This window comes from Seriola aureovittata, chromosome 7 (assembly GCF_021018895.1).
Source record: "Seriola aureovittata isolate HTS-2021-v1 ecotype China chromosome 7, ASM2101889v1, whole genome shotgun sequence".
Lineage (NCBI taxonomy): Eukaryota > Metazoa > Chordata > Actinopteri > Carangiformes > Carangidae > Seriola > Seriola aureovittata.
In genome coordinates, this window is record NC_079370.1 from 15,812,005 (window position 1) to 15,830,272 (window position 18,268).

Consider the following 18,268-nt stretch of genomic DNA (forward strand, 5'->3'; position numbering starts at 1 on the left):
TTCACATATTCATTTGTCTGTGAAAAAAGTATCAGAAAAGTAACTAAACAATGAAAAAACAGGAGAAAGTATCAGCATGGGAAAGTACACAGCTTCTGTCTCTGAGGCTAATGTAGCATATAACCACCAGTTACTCACACGATGAGCTCAACGCTTTGTAAAACATTTGGCAACACTTGCAGTTTTAAAGGGTGAAGCTGGACTATAAATATAACACACAAAGACACTGAACCAATCTCACCAGCACTGCAAGTACAGGCATATTCACTGTTAAAAGGATTCAGAGGTGAGTGAGTTATTGGTATGTGTGCAAAAATACAATGGAAATGCAGTGTTCTCATTGTCTTAATGATTTTTTTCTTTTACAGTTTTTTCCATTAGTGATGGAGCTGAAGTTGTGGCTTTGCGTTCTGTTGGCACAAGGTGAGTTTCAATTTCTGTTGCATAAAATGCATCATCTTACTCTCAATGATAAATCAATGTTCCTTCTTGTTTCCAGTGACCCACGGCGTCCAGCCCCCTCGTGGCCAATGGATAGCAAAAATACCAACGTCGATTCCTGCCCTGCAGGGCTCCTGTGTGGTTATTCCCTGCATCTACACCTACCCCAAGCCCAACTCAAACGCAATCCTCAACAGGTGGAGAGGATTCTGGAGAAAGGGGAACAAGATTGTCTCAACCAATCTCCCCAAATGGAAAATGACCAATGAGTACAAAAAACGAACCCAGTTCTTGGGGGATCTGAAGATGCGCAACTGCACCGTGTTGCTGGATGGTGTCAGGAGGACTGATGTTGGACCTTTCTACTTCAGGATTGAAATTCCACAATACAAAAGCTTCTCTTACACCAAAAACACAGTGTCCATTGATGTTACAAGTGAGTATTGTATAGATTATTTGAGTGGCAACACATTGTTAATCATTTTTAATTCATTGTATTATGAATCATGTTGGTATAATATTTAATTTCTGTAGGTGATCCACAGCCTCCATCTCTGATTCTGAGGGTGACTGATAAAGTCAAGGCCTTCTGCTCTGTGTCTCACTCCTGCCCATCTTTTCCCCCTAAATTCTCCTGGAGTCGCTCTGGAATCGTCACGCACCGATCAAAGAGGCTGAATGACTGGAAGTGGGAAACAGTGTCAGCCCTGACCTTTAAACCTCTACCCGCTGACTTCAAAATGCCTTTAAACTGCACAGTGCAATACAGAGGAGGCAAGCAGGCAATGAACTCCACGAGAATATGACGTAAGCCCAGTGCATGACCTAAATATCTCCTTTCATTCTGTATGGTAAATGAATTCACATGTCTTGTACTGCATGTCATTAAAATGTAATATCTGACAGTCACTATTTTTTTCTGTTTACTCAAACATTGACAGCTGATCTTGTCCACTGTGAAATGGAGAGATATTGCACCACTATCTGGTATGATAACAGAGATACTGTTAGACTAGTAGCAGATCTCCAGAGCACAATACAGTAAATGTCTACACTGTGACACTGTGATACACAATTAAGAAATGCACAACACTTCCTGCAGACTGTAATGACCAGAAGTGACGGCCTGTTCTCTTTAATCAGCGTCATTTTCATGATAAATCCTCTGCCACCTCATATCTGGTGTGTTAATGGAACAGTTTCAATCCAGAACTGGCTCACTGTTGAAGGCTTTGAATGTGATCAATATGATTTTATTGTGTCTGATTAACATTAAATACTATGTAAATCCAACTTTATTTCTGTGTTTACTGCGTTTGAAAAGTATGATGGTATAAAAACAAGGAGGGTAAGATGGGGAAAGATGTTCCTTAAGAATGCTGTGTGTTTACTGAAATATACTTGGTGTTTGAAAGTGGTTTTACTATGATTCTGCATTAACCACCACAGTGTTAGGATATGGTAATGTGCAATAAACATAGCAATCCAAAAAATAAGTGAAGGGGCATCTTACAGTATTAGATATTTGCAGATTGTGTCATTTACAAAAAGTGCATTTGATATTTTAGTGTATATGATATCTATTATAAGTAAAAATACATTTAAAAGGCCAAGGGTACTTCAGTGATGTTTAACTTTCAAGGGCTTAAACATAATATGTTAACAGACAATATTTGAATTCCTTTTATACATCCTAATGAAAAAAACTCTATGAATAGAAAATTAGCAGACAGCAAAAATCTTTTAGACAGATCATTTTTTCAAATGTAATTTTGTCAAACTTATCAGGGGGTCTCTCTCTTTCATTTAAAAACAATGAAATGAAATGCTTGTCAAACCACACAGATCTTCTAAAACCAATGAGGAAAAAATAGTTGAAATTACTTCAAAATCTGCTGTTGAGCATAATTCCGAAATTGATCACAGTCCAAATGCATGTGAGCAACACATAGACATAACTTTACTGACTTTCTGTTATCACGATTCCTGCCCTAGTCTGGTAACCTTTTTCTCTGTGCCCCTGTGAGCCACAGTCTCACTCCATCAGGGTCCTGCTACTTTTATAAACTGTAATTCCTCAGTCATCCACCAGATGCCATGGTACCTTCCCTCCTGCCCCAGTTCCCTGATCTTCCCGGCCTGTTCACACACCAGTTTCCAGTTTCCAAAAGATTCACCAGATCATAGCTAATGTGTTGTCCTTCGTCCTTCATGCTGTGAACTCACAGGTGTTGCCACCTTGCCGCCTGTTTGCCTATAAGACTCGGCCATTGTGTCATTAAAGTCTTTTCATTGCACTTGCCTACTTGTCTGGACTTGGGTGCTTCGAGCACCAGCTGTAAAATGAACACCGTTACATGTAGGTGGGCATCTGCCCAACCTCCATCTTAACCAACACGTATATATACAGTACCAGTCAGAAGTTTGGACGCACTTTTGATCTGAGTTCAGAACATAAAATAAATAAGAAAAAAATATTAACAGCAGAGATGCAAAATATATCCATAGAGACTGCAGTGATTTAAATATACATTCAGATATAAAACCAACAGTGAGTTTTTGTGTGTTTGTGTTTGAAATGTGTGAAATTGTTATCTATCAGTCAAGATGGAGCCCAGCTTCCCTTTTGCCTTCCTGTAATTTCCCTATAAATGCACTGTCACGCCTCTTGAGGGTTTTATCCATATTGACCTCAGCCCATGCACGATGTGTTTACTTAGTTAACATGGCAATGATATTACTCTGTATTACCCCAGTATTTTTATATTATGACATTTAAACTGAAGAAAATGCGTCTGGATGGTGCTGCTGTGGTGGAACAGAGCACAGTGAGCCTGTTGCTTTTGCAGCAGTGCACAAAATGATCAACACTTCAGCTGCACTCACCAGGAAGCTGACATTTCCCAACTTTAGCAGCTTTGTTCATATGTGTCACTCTGTTAAAGCAAAGAGGATATTCAAACAGCACACTGTAGTGGGGTAACTTGTGCAGTATAGATGACTTAGACTATAAAAATCAGGATTATCAAACCAATATGCATGTAAATTATTAAAGTAGTTTAATAGTCATTTGTCACAATAAGTATTCTTATAGTCCTATACACACAGTATTATTGTTGATCAGACAAGCAGACAGGAAAAGTTCTGGACAAGAGAAACTAACTGCAAACACAAGCACATTATTCACGAAGTTACTTGACGACATGAACCGATTATGTAATATGTGAATTGCAGGATACAGAAAAATGTTTTTATGTAATATCCACATAAAATAGCACTAATTCAGTATTTCTTTTTTTTGCAAATTTCTTGATCCACATCATCTGGACAACACGTAGAGAGACTTCAGCCACACTTCCCAGTGAATTCAACCATGTTACATATTGGCGTATATAGCATCATCCCAGTCAGTCTGTAGAGGAAATAAAGTTGACTATCTCTCTTCTGTGATGCATGGGAATAATGAATGAATAAAGAAAATTTCACATACCTCCATGTTGCCATATACATGATCATTGTCATGATATCCAGGGATATGTATGTCATCATAGTCCATCTCTTTTCTGAGAACAACAAAAAAAGATTTTTTTACCAAATTGTACAGACAGTAAAAACACATAACACCATGCAAGATTAGCTTCCTTGTGTCATTCTAAATCATGAGTAGTTTTATTTATTGCAAGCAGAGGTTAATAACTAACCTTTTTGTTGTAGCGTACTGAGAGATCTCTTCAGCTGCTGTCATGGCACTTAAATTTTGTGCTGGCATATCTCCAGATTTCCCCCTGCTGGAAGAATAATGATTTTTAATTTAGGACCCTGAAAACAAAATATTAATTGACCCTTTACACAACCAATGAAAGCTGTATACAAAACTGTATACAGACTATCATGACCTAAAAAAAAAAAAAAAATATATATATATATATATATATTACCAAACCCACTGCTCCAATAGAGGTGAAAGTGAAGTGGATTGACTATTATAAGACACATTTTCACTCTATATTAACAAATACCTCCAGGTGCATTTTATGTAATTCATATAAGAACATTATGGCTACAAAAAGAACAAAGACATAACTGAAAGGAAAAAAATCGGAATAATTTTTGTTCTTGAGAGGAAATATTTTCTACAGCAACTTACCATTTTATGACAAACCCCACTGCTACTAAAACTATCACCAAAGCCACCACTGCTCCAATGGTGATGGCAATATAGAGATTCTGCATCTTACCTATCCAAACAGAAACCATGCGCAGTCATTTTTCTGTTTCAATATAATTCATGGCAACAGTCTTTAAGCATCTTACACATGTCATGCACTCTACAAATTTTTCCTTACCGCTGACAGGTAAAGAGAGTGTGAGTTTGGCATTGCCCTCAGTGTTGTTTGCCAGACAGAGGACGAACTCAGAGGATCCAAACTCTCCCTGCAGAGTCCCAATGGTAACCGAGCCATGTTTCTCTACCTTGGTTCCTGGCAGGACTCTGTCCGAAAGCACAAAATGGAGCATGCAGGGAGGCTTGGACTCCACAATGCATATACACTTTACCATACCCCCCTCTGAGGAGCAGGACGAGACGGTCTTAATCTCAGGGGCATCTGTAAGGACAAGTAATGCAGTTATGAGTTGGCCTTCTATTATATGTGTGCAAATAAGAAGATCTTCTTTATCATTACATTTTGTGGATTGCTTACTTACATAACACACTGAGCTGCACAGGGCTCGACTTGCCTCGTCCTGCTGTGTTGATGGCAGTACAGTACAATGCACCTACGTGTCTGGACACATTTGGCAACATGTAGTGGTTTCCCCGATGCAGCTGAGCACCTTTTTCATTATGCCACTCATAGCTGCTGGCAGGAGGATGAGCATCACTGGAGCATTTCAGCTGCACAGCCTCTCCCTCCTTTACATCTGCCTTGAACTCAACCTTCACATTCACTGGGGCGTCTGCATGGAAACATGGTGTTCATGATACCATGGCGTTCTTTACAGATACATGTTCACATCTTGTAATGTCAAAGCACACACTTACGCTTTACTTTGAGGAACTTGGCTGCCTCCTGTTTCCTCCCTCCCTTGTATGTTACGGTGCATAGTAAAGGCTTGTTGTGGTCAGCATAGGTAGGGCGAAAGGTCAGATTAGCTGTTACTTTCCACTGGCCATCGTCAAACTGCTGTGATTGGATCTGCTCTCCAGAGTGACTCCAGTTGAAGACAGGAGGAGAGGTGGGACAGGAGGGAGACACAGAGCAGGAAGCCACCTCAGTCTGACCCTCCACTACTTCCTCTTTCACAGAGACAGCCATGTTTAGTTTATCTATAACAACAAGACAGATTATGATAGGTAATAGCAAATATCATATGGTTACTGAAATGCATTTAAGAGAGAGCACTTAATCTAGTGAGCTGTTCAAATTTATGTCTTTTGAGACTTTGTACGATCCTTACTAGTCTCAATATTGCTGCTGAAATTAATGAAATCACAAGACCTGAACATAAGTTACAGAGGAATGTGGGGTAAAGGTTTAGTTCCTGTGTTATTCTAGTGATTGCCCCCAAATATAGATTCAGTTCTGGTTAAAACTACAATTACTGCATTGCGATTGTATGACTTCCCCAATCAATCAGCAATTTGAAGGAAATATGGTCACATTCTCCTCTCTTTACAGTGTTGAATAATGGTTGTTTTAAAGTGGTTTTTCAGAACATTGTGTTGTAACAGTGAAGTTGGCGTTTGACCATTTGGATATAATATCACTTAATTTTATCCTTATAGACATTCGAGTTAAATTATGTCACAATTAGCGTATTCATTTGTGAGTTATGGATAAAAACGTGTTTTGTGAGGTCACAAATTGCCAGAAGAAATTAAATTCCTTCTGGGCGTTCCTGATATATTACATTCACAATAATGTGAGGTCACCATGACCTTGAACTTTAACCTTTGTCCACCAAAAGCTGACCAGTTCCTCCGCTAGTCAAAGTCTTAAGCCCCCAAAATTAATTCCAGTTCATCCTTCAGTCCTAGTGTAGCGGCTTGGAAAAGGGCTACATGTTCAGTTTTATTGAAACAGACACCACCTCTAAATTCTTGTTAATAATTATGAATTTTACTAACATTTTCATGTACTCTTTATATTGAGGTAATACACCTTTCAGTCAGTAGTAGGCGCTCTGGTGCTGTTGCGGATTTTCCGGAGGGATTATAGTGACAGGCTCTGCACAGGCGCAGCTCAGAAATAAACGAGCTCTGGCCTGTTGATCACGCTAGCTTTGGTCCTCTCTCTATCAATCCACAGGTAGGCCTACTGTAAAACTCACTTTAATACTGTTCTAAAACTAATGTAGCAGAGGTGGTGTTGTTTTGAAGTGTGTTCAGAGAGTTTTGAGATGTGTAAGATGAGCAGCGAGTTTGTTTTTGCAGTAGAATGTCTCAGCGTGCGTCGCCATGTGACGGTAATCGTCACAGGAACGTCAGTAAACACAGTAGTTTCACGAGTGTATGTATTTGACACTAGTAATCAGTAACATGCTTAAATATGTTGTAAATGTTGTTAGGATGTTAGCCAGCCAGTAGCGAGTAAATAGGGAAAGGAGAAATCCCACATTTCAACTATTTTAACTTTTGCCCTCATGCCCTTGTTATTTTCGCTGCTGCCGCAGTGTGTGCGTGCGTGTTTGAGTTTTGGTAGTGTTGACTGAGTGTGTGTATTGTATTATGCTAATGTGTCTGCGAAAGTAGGAAAAAGTAAAAACAGAATGAGTTACTTAATATTATTTTATTATTATTTTAGTTATTTGAGTAGTTTTTCTGAATTTATGTGCCCTTATTTTCTGTTTGTCAGAATGTTTTGTGTCGCTTATTGTAGTTTCGGTAGTAGATATTATTTGCACCTAGTGAGAATGTGGAGATTGTTAAGTAGGAAGTGGATGGAATTGTGCTCAGAAATAAACAAGCTCAGGCCTGTTGAAAACACTAACTTTGGTCCTCTCTCTATCAATCCACAGCTCCTTTTCTTTATACTGTCTACACAGTGCTCTCCAGCCTGTGTGCCGCTTGCTGCCGGTCCAGATTGCCCGTAGGTCTGGTGCAGGTAACACAAGTGAATGTTTGTGGTGTGTGTGTGTTTTCACAAAAGCAGAATCCAAATCCCGGTCACATAAGTTCAACATGTAGGAATTCTTAAGATGGGTTTTATTTCCCTTGAATATCACAGTGTCTGGAGAAATGAAACCTAATTTCCATTGTTTTATGAAAAAGGTTATTTGAAGCTAGAGGAGGGCAGCCAGTGACAAATGAGGAACTGAGAGTCCAGTGGTTGTTTAGTTTAAATGTTCATGTTTATCTCATTGTGTGCTGTCTGAGAGCTGTGTCTTTTGGGTTGTACAGTATTTACAATATGAACTTTCCAATGCAAGACAACAGAAATACATCATAGTAGTAAACACTGTTGTAGTCTGCTGTTTTGCCTGTAATTCTTGCACAAATGTGATATCACAATTGAAATTGAAGGAGTCATCCAATTATCAAAGGAGAGTGAACAATTTATTGTAAAATGTTCACTGACCTCTGATCAGTACAAACAACTAGTGTCAGGAATGATGAGCTAAAAATGAAAATGTTCAGAAATGCACAGTGTATTAAAGAGAGAATGGGGAAAATGAAGGCATTAACTGTAATGTCAAAGATATTTATTGAAAGTTGTTAATATCACTTACCAGTCATTGAAATAGAGACTCTGTTCTCTTTGAAAGAAAAATTGTTGTAATCTGCAATTTCAATCCTGAAATAAAAAGGCCCTTGGTCAGTTTGTTGAAGGGGATCAATCTTCAGTGAACAGTTCCTCTGTGCGACGTTTCCCAGCAGCTCTGTCCGACTCCGATACTGCTGCATGATTTTAGACTCAACTGGGTGATAGATGACGTGACTCGTTGCATCAGTCCAAATCCCAGTGAATTTAGTGACCACCTTGTCTGGATCTGGGTAGTTAAATGTGCAGGGAATCACCACACAGGATCCAGGGAGACCTTTAACTGAGGATGGCACCTGAATGGTCCAGGACGAGGCTTCAGTTTGAGCAACTGTGATAAAATGAAGAGAAAGATTCGATGAAATGAAACTTAAAGTGTAGAATGACCACATGCTGAAGAAGAGACTACTTCGATAGAAATTCGCCTGAACAAAAGAGATGATAATAACGCACCAAAAAAATTATTATTGCTTGATAAATGAGAATATATTATACCTTTAAAGAAAAGCCACACAAAGAAGAGGGGCCATTTAAAAGCATCCATCTTGTCCTCTTAGGGTCAGACCTGCAAATAAAATGACAAATATTTCCAGTCTTGTGTGGGACTGCTGTTGTTTCCCTCGGAGAAGCGATGACTCGTACTAGTTGATGACCAGTTTCCATTCCACATTTAATACATCGCACATGCACTATGTTACCCACTTTTGTCTCATCAGACAGATATTAGGGAAGTCTATTGTATTAATCATCATTTCAGTATTCCTTTTTTTTTCTTTTCTTACCATGTCTTCTGCTATCAACAATCCTCACTTGAGCTGTACATTTTTCAGCTTTTACTGTCAGAAAAAAGGGGGGCAAAAACGTACACAAAATGTTGCCGAAAGTGGTGTGAAAATCCACCACACCATTGATGTCATGAAATCCCATAACATCACTCATATTACAATATTTAAAGTTGTTTCGGCCTATTAAGTACATATCAAAGGACCTTGGACCAGAGCCTCAATATGAAGTGACTGTTGGATAGTCCATCAAACGACCACAATGAGACACGGAAAGACCACAAAGAGGTGCAGTACTACAAAGACAACATGGCTGTATCATTTGTAGTCATTTCATGTCTCTTTCAGTTTACTGTCTTTCTCCTTTGTGTTTCGTTGTCCATGGATGAAAAGTAATGGAGTTATCGTAGCAGACATTGTATTATTGTATATTACAATATTTAAAGTTCTTTGGCATTCATTTATTACTCTGAGTAAACGACATAACTATTAATGTACAGTCTATTATTGCCAAGAACTGATGAAAAAGTGTGTGTTTTGTTGCTGTGCTTCCAGTTTACATTTGGGCCATTCAGTCAATAAAGAAAAAAACACAGAACCTAGTCGTAAAACTGGTGGATTTTAACTGAGTGTAAAAAATATGAAACGTAATGTGTATACTTTGTCAAACCACACAGATCTTTTAAAACCAATGAGGAAAAAATAGTTGAAATTACTTCAAAATCTGCTGTTGAGCATAATTCCGAAATTGATCACAGTCCAAATGCATGTGAGCAACACATAGACATAACTTCACTGACTTTCTGTTATCACGATTCCTGCCCTAGTCTGGTAACCTTTTTCTCTGTGCCCCTGTAAGCCACAGTCTCACTCCATCAGGGTCCTGCTACTTTTATAAACTGTAATTCCTCAGTCATCCACCAGATGCCATGGTACCTTCCCTCCTGCCCCAGTTCCCTGATCTTCCCGGCCCGTTCACACACCAGTTTCCAGTTTCCAAAAGATTCACCAGATCATAGCTAATGTGTTGTCCTTCGTCCTTCATGCTGTGAACTCACAGGTGTTGCCACCTTGCCGCCTGTTTGCCTATAAGACTCGGCCATTGTGTCATTAAAGTCTTTTCACTGCACTTGCCTACTTGTCTGGACTTGGGTGCTTCGAGCACCAGCTGTAAAATGAACACCGTTACATGTAGGTGGGCATCTCCCCAACCTCCATCTTAACCAACACGTATATATACAGTACCAGTCAGAAGTTTGGAAAACACTTTCCCATTCATGGAAAGTGTGTCAAAACTTTTGACTGGTACTTTATTTAATCAAGAAGTCACATTGAAGTTGAGATCTCATTTACAAGTGAGACCTGAGTACAAAAATAAAAATAACAAAAATAAATATTAAAAGCAGAGATACAGAATTTCAATGATTTAAATACATATCCATATAAAATACAGTGATTTAAATATACTTTCCGGTATAAAACCAACAGTGAGTTTTTGTGTTTGTGTTTGTGTTTAAAATGTGTGATATTGTTATCTATCAGTCAAGATGGAGCCCAGCTTCCCCTTTGCCTTCCTGTCACGCCTCTTGAGGGTTTTATCCATATTGACCTCAGCCCATGCACGATGTGTTTACTTAGTTAACATGGCAATGATATTACTCTGTATTACCCCTGTATTTTTATATTATGACATTTAAACTGAAGAAAATGCGTCTGGATGGTGCTGCTGTGGTGGAACAGAGCACAGTGAGCCTGTTGCTTTTGCAGCAGTGCACAAAATGATCAACACTTCAGCTGCACTCACCAGGAAGCTGACATTTCCCAACTTTAGCAGCTTTGTTCATATGTGTCATTCTGTTAAAGCAGAGGATATTCAAACAGCACACTGTAGTGGGGTAACTTGTGCAGTATAGATGACTGAGACTATAAAAATCAGGAGTTATCAAACCAATATGCATGTAAATTATGAAAGTAGTTTAATAGTCATTTGTCACAATAAGCAGTATTGTTATAGTCCTTTACACACAGTATTATTGTTGATCAGACAAGCAGACAGGAAAAGTTCTGGACAAGAGAAACTAACTGCAAACACAAGCACACTAGAACTAACTAGAACTAGAAAATTCCAGGGAAATTTTGAGTGCCACGGGGGCTACTGCCGGGATGAGTACATGATTTATTTCCAGTGTTCAAAAGTCACCCTGATCATATTCTGGTTTTGAGAAATGTCTTGATATAAAAGACTCTGATATAAAACAATGTCACATCCCTCCATCATGTATTATGTGGGAAATATCTCATATTCTGTGTTGTTTTTTTTAATAAAACAAGAGGCAACATGTCTTCAAACTGGCATTTAAAGGGTTAAAATCCTGAAAACTAATAAACATTTGGTAGGTTTGAGCAGAACTGAAGTGGTTTAAGAGATTTATGCAAAAAAAGCAGAAAAAAATATTGATATATGATGATTTTATAGCATTTTCTTTGTGTGTCCTTTTTTGGACGCGAGGAACCCCAGAGGGTACAAAATGTGTTACCAGTGTATAATAGACCTGTAACAGTAACTGACATTAGATTTTAAAAATATGTCAAAAAAGACACTTTCTTGCAGAAATCCATACCTTCAGCTGTAACACAGCCAAAATGATCAGCAAATCAAAAAAGAAAAGTAAAGAAAATGTCCAAAAAAGGACAGAGGGACCCCTGAGGGTTAATAAATCCCATGAACCGCTATTTAAATTACCACTATTATGTTTTTTTCTGTGCTAAATTTAACATTACTGGGGAGGAGAGCAACGCGACTAGAAGTGACAGCGAGAGAGGGCTAGTAGCTTCTCCTCTCCTCTGTCTCAGCGGAGACCGTCACAACTTCATTCACTCTTTTAACAAAACAAAAAAAAAAGCAACGAAGGAAGCAGTAAATGGACTTACATATTTAAGACCTAACTAAATGTAATTTAAGACCTAACATGCGGCTAATGTAAAGCTAGCAGAGCTTGGAGAGTTGGTTATCTGGTTGCTAGGCGCACGCACGCACGCACGCACACAGGTCAGGAGCTGCCGTTGCCATGGCAATGTGAAAATCTGCCCAGAATTTGGCTTCTACATGGCTTCAAACAACTGCAAATTATGAGAAAACCGTTACTTCTTTTCATAAACCGAAAAGACCGTGCCAGACACTGAAGCCAGAAGTTTCTACAGTCTCTATTTTATTCAGATATTCCTTAAAATGAGTGAGGAAGCTCAGTGCGAAGACAGAGTGAGATTCTTTTGAAAAAAAAAAGACGATTACATTAGGTGTCAATGAGAGTGAGACAGGTATTGCTGCCGGACTCGGCACCCCCGTTTAAATTTTGTGCAGACCCTGCCTGTCAAAGTTACATTTTATGAATCCCAACAACTATGTCTACATTTTCAGAAAGAATCATTTGTCTCCTTTTTACGGTTTGGCCGCGAGCTTGAGTTAAAAATAAAAATAAAGGTTATTTTTTACTGCTTCACGCACTCTAGCCAACTGACGCTGTCACTCTAACTTTGAAGAAAAAGTGATTTGCACTCCTCCTTTGAGTGCTCACAGTTTGAAAAGTTTACATGTTATGTAAAAACAGTTCCTGTCTTTTTGAGAGAGCATAAGTTTTCCTCCGTTTTATAGTTTGAATCACATTTCTACGTGCAGGTATGAGAGAGCTGGGTGACTCAGAAAAAAGGTGCAATTTTGTAGAAAAAAGGTGGGTTTCTAAAGAAAATTCCAATGCATTTCTAATGCATTATTTATTCCCAGTTTTTTGGGAATAACTTTGGGAAAAATTGGAATTTTAACACCAAAAGTCATAGCACCCCTTTCAGGATCAAGACGCACGTTTTGATGTATATATTACCGGGGTTTTCTCAAAGCTGCGGGACAAGTTACGCGCCGAAATTTGGCGGAAGAATAATAAACCCGAAACAGAATATTAATAGATGCCTCGGAGCTGAGCACCCGTGGCACTAATTACTGCCTCGCGGTTTTATGCCTCCGCCACGCAGACTGGTTTCAGATTATGGTCCTGTTTATCCATAGTCATAAAGTATTAATGATTTGTTTGAAATTTTGTCATAATTTCTGTTTGCTAAAGAAGTGTTTTATGTGGTCACTGTGACCTTGACCTTTGACCACCAAAGGCTAATCAGTTTGTCCTTGAGTCCAAATGGACATTTGTGCAAAATTTGAAGGGATTCCCTTGAAGAAATATTGCGTTTACAAGGCTAAAATCATGTTTTGTGAGGTCACCATGCCCTTGACCTTTGACCCCTGAAATCTACTCAGTTCTTCCTTGAGTCCTAGTGAATGTTTGTGCCAAATTTGAAAGAAATGCCATCAAGGTGTTTCTGAGATATGTATACACAAGAATGGGACGTACGTACATCCGGACGGATGGACAACCCGCCGGCTCTTGCTGTCGCCGGCGCAGAGGCATAAAAAAGAACACATGAACAACCAGTTTGTAATATGTGAAATACAGGATACTGAATAATAATACTTATGTAATACCCACAGAAAATAGCACTAATTCCGTATTTCTTTTTTTTTGCAAATTTCTTGATCCACATCATCTGGACAACACGTAGAGAGACTTCAGCCACACTTCCAGTGAATTCAACCATGTTACATATTGGCGTATAGAGCATCATCCCAGTCAGTCTGTAGAGGAAATAAAGTTAACTATCTCTCTTCTGTGATGCATGGGAATAATGAATGAATAAAGAAAATTTCACATACCTCCATGTTGCCATATACATGATCATTGTCATGATGTCCAGGGCTCTGTGCAACATTGTAGTCATTCGCTTTACTGAAACAGAAAGTAAACAATTTTTTCTTTTTTTTTAACCAAATTACAAACAGTGAATACACATTTTGTCATTTTAAATTATTTATTCCAAACTGAGGTAATAACTAACCTTTTTGTCTTAGCATTCTGAGAGAGCTCTGCGTCTCTGTTTGCTGTTGCGTCTCTCATGTAATGTACTGGCGTGTCTCTAGATTTCCCCCTACTGGAAGATTAATGCTTTTTAATTCAGGAACTTTACACGAATAATGCTTTTTAATTCAGGAACTTTACACAGACTGCTCCAACAGAGGTGAAAGTGAGGTAGTTTGAGTATTATCAGGCACATCTCCACTCTATATTGACAAATACCGCCACATGCTTGACTTATATGTATACCTTTATTTCTGGTGTCTGTTTACAATAGTCTTTATAGTAGTTTTAGAATGTCTTATTCATATAAGAATGCTATAGCTACACAAACATAACTGAAAAGAAAAGGAAAATATTTTTTCTACTTATTTTCAGTGAGAGGAAATATTTTCTACACCAACTTACCATTTTATGACAAACCCCATTGCTACTAAAACTATCACCAAAGCCACCACTGCTCCAATGGTGATGGCAATATAGAGATTCTGCATCTTACCTATCCAAACAGAAACCATGCGCAGTCACTTTTCTGTTTCAATATAATTCATGGCAACAGTCTTTAAGCATCTTACACATGTCATGCACTCTACAAATTTTTCCTTACCGCTGACAGGTAAAGAGAGTGTGAGTTTGGCATTGCCCTCAGTGTTGTTTGCCAGACAGAGGACGATCTCAGAGGATCCAAACTCTCCCTGCAGAGTCCCAATGGTAACCGAGCCATGTTTCTCTACCTTGGTTCCTGGCAGGACTCTGTCCGAAAGCACAAAATGGAGCATGCAGGGAGGCTTGGACTCCACAATGCATATACACTTTACCATACCCCCCTCTGAGGAGCAGGACGAGATGGTCTTAATCTCAGGGGCATCTGTAAGGACAAGTAATGCAGTTATGAGTTGGCCTTCTGTTATATGTGTGCAAATAAGAATGATCTTCTTTATCGTTACATTTTGTGGATTGCTTACTTACATAACACACTGAGCTGCACAGGGCTCGACTTGCCTCGTCCTGCTGTGTTGATGGCAGTACAGTACAATGCACCTACGTGTCTGGACACATTTGGCAACATGTAGTAGTTTCCCCGATGCAGCTGAGCACCTTTTTCATTATGCCACTCATAGCTGCTGGCAGGAGGATGAGCATCACTGGAGCATTTCAGCTGCACAGCCTCTCCCTCCTTTACATCTGCCTTGAACTCAACCTTCACATTCACTGGGGCGTCTGCATGGAAACATGGTGTTCATGATACCATGGCGTTCTTTACAGATACATGTTCACATCTTGTAATGTCAAAGCACACACTTACGCTTTACTTTGAGGACCTTGGCTGCCTCCTGTTTCCTCCCTCCCTTGTATGTTACGGTGCATAGTAAAGGCTTGTTGTGGTCAGCATAGGTAGGGCGAAAGGTCAGATTAGCTGTTACTTTCCACTGGCCATCGTCAAACTGCTGTGATTGGATCTGCTCTCCAGAGTGACTCCAGTTGAAGACAGGAGGAGAGGTGGGACAGGAGGGAAACACAGAGCAGGAAGCCACCTCAGTCTGACCCTCCACTACTTCCTCTTTCACAGAGATTTGTAGTTTACCTGTAATAACAAGAAAGGTTATGATATACAATAACAAATATCATATGCTTACTGAAATGCATTTAAGAGAGAGCACTTGATCTACTGGGCTGTTCAAAGCAAAGTTATGTCTTTCGAGACTTTGTACGATCCTTACTAGTCTCAATATTACTGCTGAAATTAAATAAGGTAATGAAATCACAAGACCTGAAAATAAGTTACAGAGAAATGTGGGGTAAAGGTTTAGAGAAAAAGCTTTCTATTTTATTTCAGTTCTGCTAAACAGTGCTCAAAAGGGAACTTTATTTTGGTTTGACAGCTTACTTATGTTTTCACAACCAAACTCTATTCACGAATCCACACCCTGGTCACATAAATTCAAAGGTTTCCTTTCTGTTTTCAAGTTTCAGGAAAGATACAAAATGTTGAAGGAATTCTTTTTTTTTTTTTCTTAAATAGTTTTTTTGGCCAGTTTTTGCCTTTATTCAGATAGAATCAGTGAGAGAGTGACAGGAAAGCTGAGGAGAGAGAGGGGATGACATGCAGCAATGGCCACTGCGCTAAGGACTGAACCTAAGTGGTGCTCACGATGGGTTTTATTTCCTTTTGAATATCACAATGTCTGGAGAAATGAAACTTAACTTCAGCTGTTTTGTGATGAAAGTTATTTAAAGCGAGAGGATGGCAACCAGTGACAAATGCGGAAAATGAAATGATCATGTTCACCATCTCATTGTGTTCTGTCAGAGAGATGCCCTTTTGGTGTTGTAACCTGAACTACAAGACAACCGAAAGAAACCGTAGTAGTAAACACTGTTATAGTCGTTTTTTTTCTTTTCTTTTTCTTTTTTTTTTTTCACTTATATTGGATTAAGGCATTAAAATTAAGGCATTAACTGTAATGTCAAAGATGTTTATTGAAAGTTGTTGATATCACTTACCAGTCATTGAAATAGAGACTCTGTTCTCTTTGAAAGAAAAGTTATTGTAATCTGCAATTTCAATCCTGAAATAAAAAGGCCCTTGGTCCTTTTCTTCCAGGGGATCAATCTTCAGGGAACAGTTCTTCTGTGTGACGTTTCCCAGCAGCGCCGTCCGACTCCGATACTGTTGCACGATTTTAGACTCAACTGGGTGATAGATGATTTCATCGCTGTCTTTGAACCAAATCCCAGTGAATTTAGTGATATTCTTGTCTGTATCTGGGTAGTTAAATGTGCAGGGAAGCACCACACAGGATCCAGGGAGACCTTTAACTGAGGATGGCACCTGAACGGTCCAGGACGAGGCTTCAGTTTGAACAACTGTGATAAAATGAAGAGAACAATGTCTGTGACCAGGGCCTGAAGAAGAGTCTACTTCAATACAAATTCACCTGAAAGTTCAATTCTTTACTTGAACAGAAGAGATAATAACACATCAAAAAAAAAAAGGATTATTGCTTGATATATGAGAATGTATTATACCTTTAAAGAAAAGCCACACAAAGAAGAGGGGCCATTTAAAAGAATGCATCTCGTCCTCTGAGCGTCAGACCTGCAAATAAAATGACAAATATTTCCAGGTCTGTGCGGGACTGCTGTTTAGTTTCCATTCCTTATTTAATACATTACACATCCACTATGTTACACAAAAAGTAGTGAAGTCTATTGTATTAATCATGATTTCAGTATTCCTTTTTTTTATTACTTTGTGCTATCAACTATTCTCACCTGAGCTTTACAGTATTCAACTTTTACTGTCACAAACAAGGAAAACAAATTGTCCAAATAATTAAAAAAGATATTTATCATCCCTGCGGTGCAGCTACTTTTATATCACAACTGTACCATTCAGCTGCTCTCACTTCTTCTTCTATTATCATGACTTCTCCTATTTTATTTTTGTGAGACCACAAAATGAAACCTTGAGTACTTCAGTACCTTGAGTACTCCTCACCACTGACCCAGAACACAACCTACACGTTTTACTTTTTACTATGGTAAACACAAGCCTCTAAAAACGCAGCCCCTTCCACATACATTATCAGTCCCCACTGCCATCAGGCTGGATAACACCTCAGCCAGAAGAAGTGGACTAATTTAATTATTATTGTTTATTATTAATTATTAACTATTATCATTATTACTATTGAGCTATTGGACACATGAATTTCCCCTAGGGGATAAATAAAGAATATATCTATATTTATCTATCCATTATAGCCCTTAAATACTACAGATGTGTCATATGGTACTAAGAGCCCTTTGATTTCAAAGAGAAAAGACACCTTTACTAAAGAATCACTTCGTTCTGTTCTAATTCGTGATATTAACATATAAACGATTCAATCATCAGTGCTTCTTTAGTAAAGGTGTCTTCTCTCTTTGAAATCAAAGGGCTTTTAGTAACACATGACACATCCGTAGTATATATATATTATATATACATATATAGTTTGTTAGTTTATTGTTTGCATGGGCCGTGTGTGAATTTTGTGACGATAAAGACCACAAGAAAAACAGTGATCAAGGAGAAGCACAATGACCCATTTCTTCTATTAATTTAAATCAAGAGGCCAAAACGGTATCCGCTGGAAGGTTTGAATGTATTTGCTGACATTTGAGTTACAAACGTTATTTACTTCAGATAAAAGATTTGACAAAAATGTTAAGGTATGATACATTGATATGAGATCCAGATTGTACAAAGATTAAACATTTTCCTGAACAAGAACTGACTGACTGCCTGACTGAAAGCAATGACATGTAAACTCACTGA

The 18,268-nt window shown here is 38.6% G+C and overlaps 3 protein-coding genes across 4 annotated transcripts; 1 reads left to right on the forward strand and 2 right to left on the reverse strand.

Moving 5' to 3' along the window:
* The first annotated feature begins 180 nt into the window (after positions 1-180).
* LOC130171874 (sialic acid-binding Ig-like lectin 14) lies at positions 181-1,734 on the forward strand. The gene is made up of 4 exons (XM_056380145.1): positions 181-286; positions 369-423; positions 500-877; positions 976-1,734. The coding sequence occupies exons 2-4, from the start codon at positions 384-386 to the stop codon at positions 1,245-1,247; spliced, it is 690 nt and encodes a 229-aa protein (XP_056236120.1). The 5' UTR covers positions 181-286; positions 369-383; the 3' UTR covers positions 1,248-1,734.
* A 1,745-nt stretch (positions 1,735-3,479) lies between these two features.
* Positions 3,480-8,896, reverse strand: LOC130171852 (sialoadhesin-like). 2 transcript variants are annotated; one of them, XM_056380116.1, is made up of 9 exons: positions 8,700-8,896; positions 8,173-8,535; positions 5,486-5,770; positions 5,149-5,400; positions 4,788-5,048; positions 4,589-4,679; positions 4,143-4,229; positions 3,932-4,004; positions 3,480-3,853 (listed from the first exon to the last, which is right to left on the reverse strand). In XM_056380116.1, exons 1-9 carry the CDS (start codon positions 8,746-8,748, stop codon positions 3,818-3,820), a joined length of 1,497 nt encoding a protein of 498 aa, XP_056236091.1. In that variant the 5' UTR covers positions 8,749-8,896; the 3' UTR covers positions 3,480-3,817. The 2 variants fall into 2 exon arrangements, with proteins under 2 accessions (XP_056236091.1, XP_056236090.1); XM_056380115.1 differs by having other exon boundaries at positions 8,173-8,896.
* Positions 8,897-10,956: 2,060 nt separating this feature from the next.
* Positions 10,957-17,217, reverse strand: LOC130171853 (sialoadhesin-like). The gene is made up of 9 exons (XM_056380117.1): positions 16,975-17,217; positions 16,450-16,812; positions 15,251-15,529; positions 14,914-15,165; positions 14,552-14,812; positions 14,353-14,443; positions 13,928-14,020; positions 13,746-13,818; positions 10,957-13,667 (listed from the first exon to the last, which is right to left on the reverse strand). The coding sequence occupies exons 1-9, from the start codon at positions 17,021-17,023 to the stop codon at positions 13,632-13,634; spliced, it is 1,497 nt and encodes a 498-aa protein (XP_056236092.1). The 5' UTR covers positions 17,024-17,217; the 3' UTR covers positions 10,957-13,631.
* Positions 17,218-18,268: the final 1,051 nt, after the last annotated feature.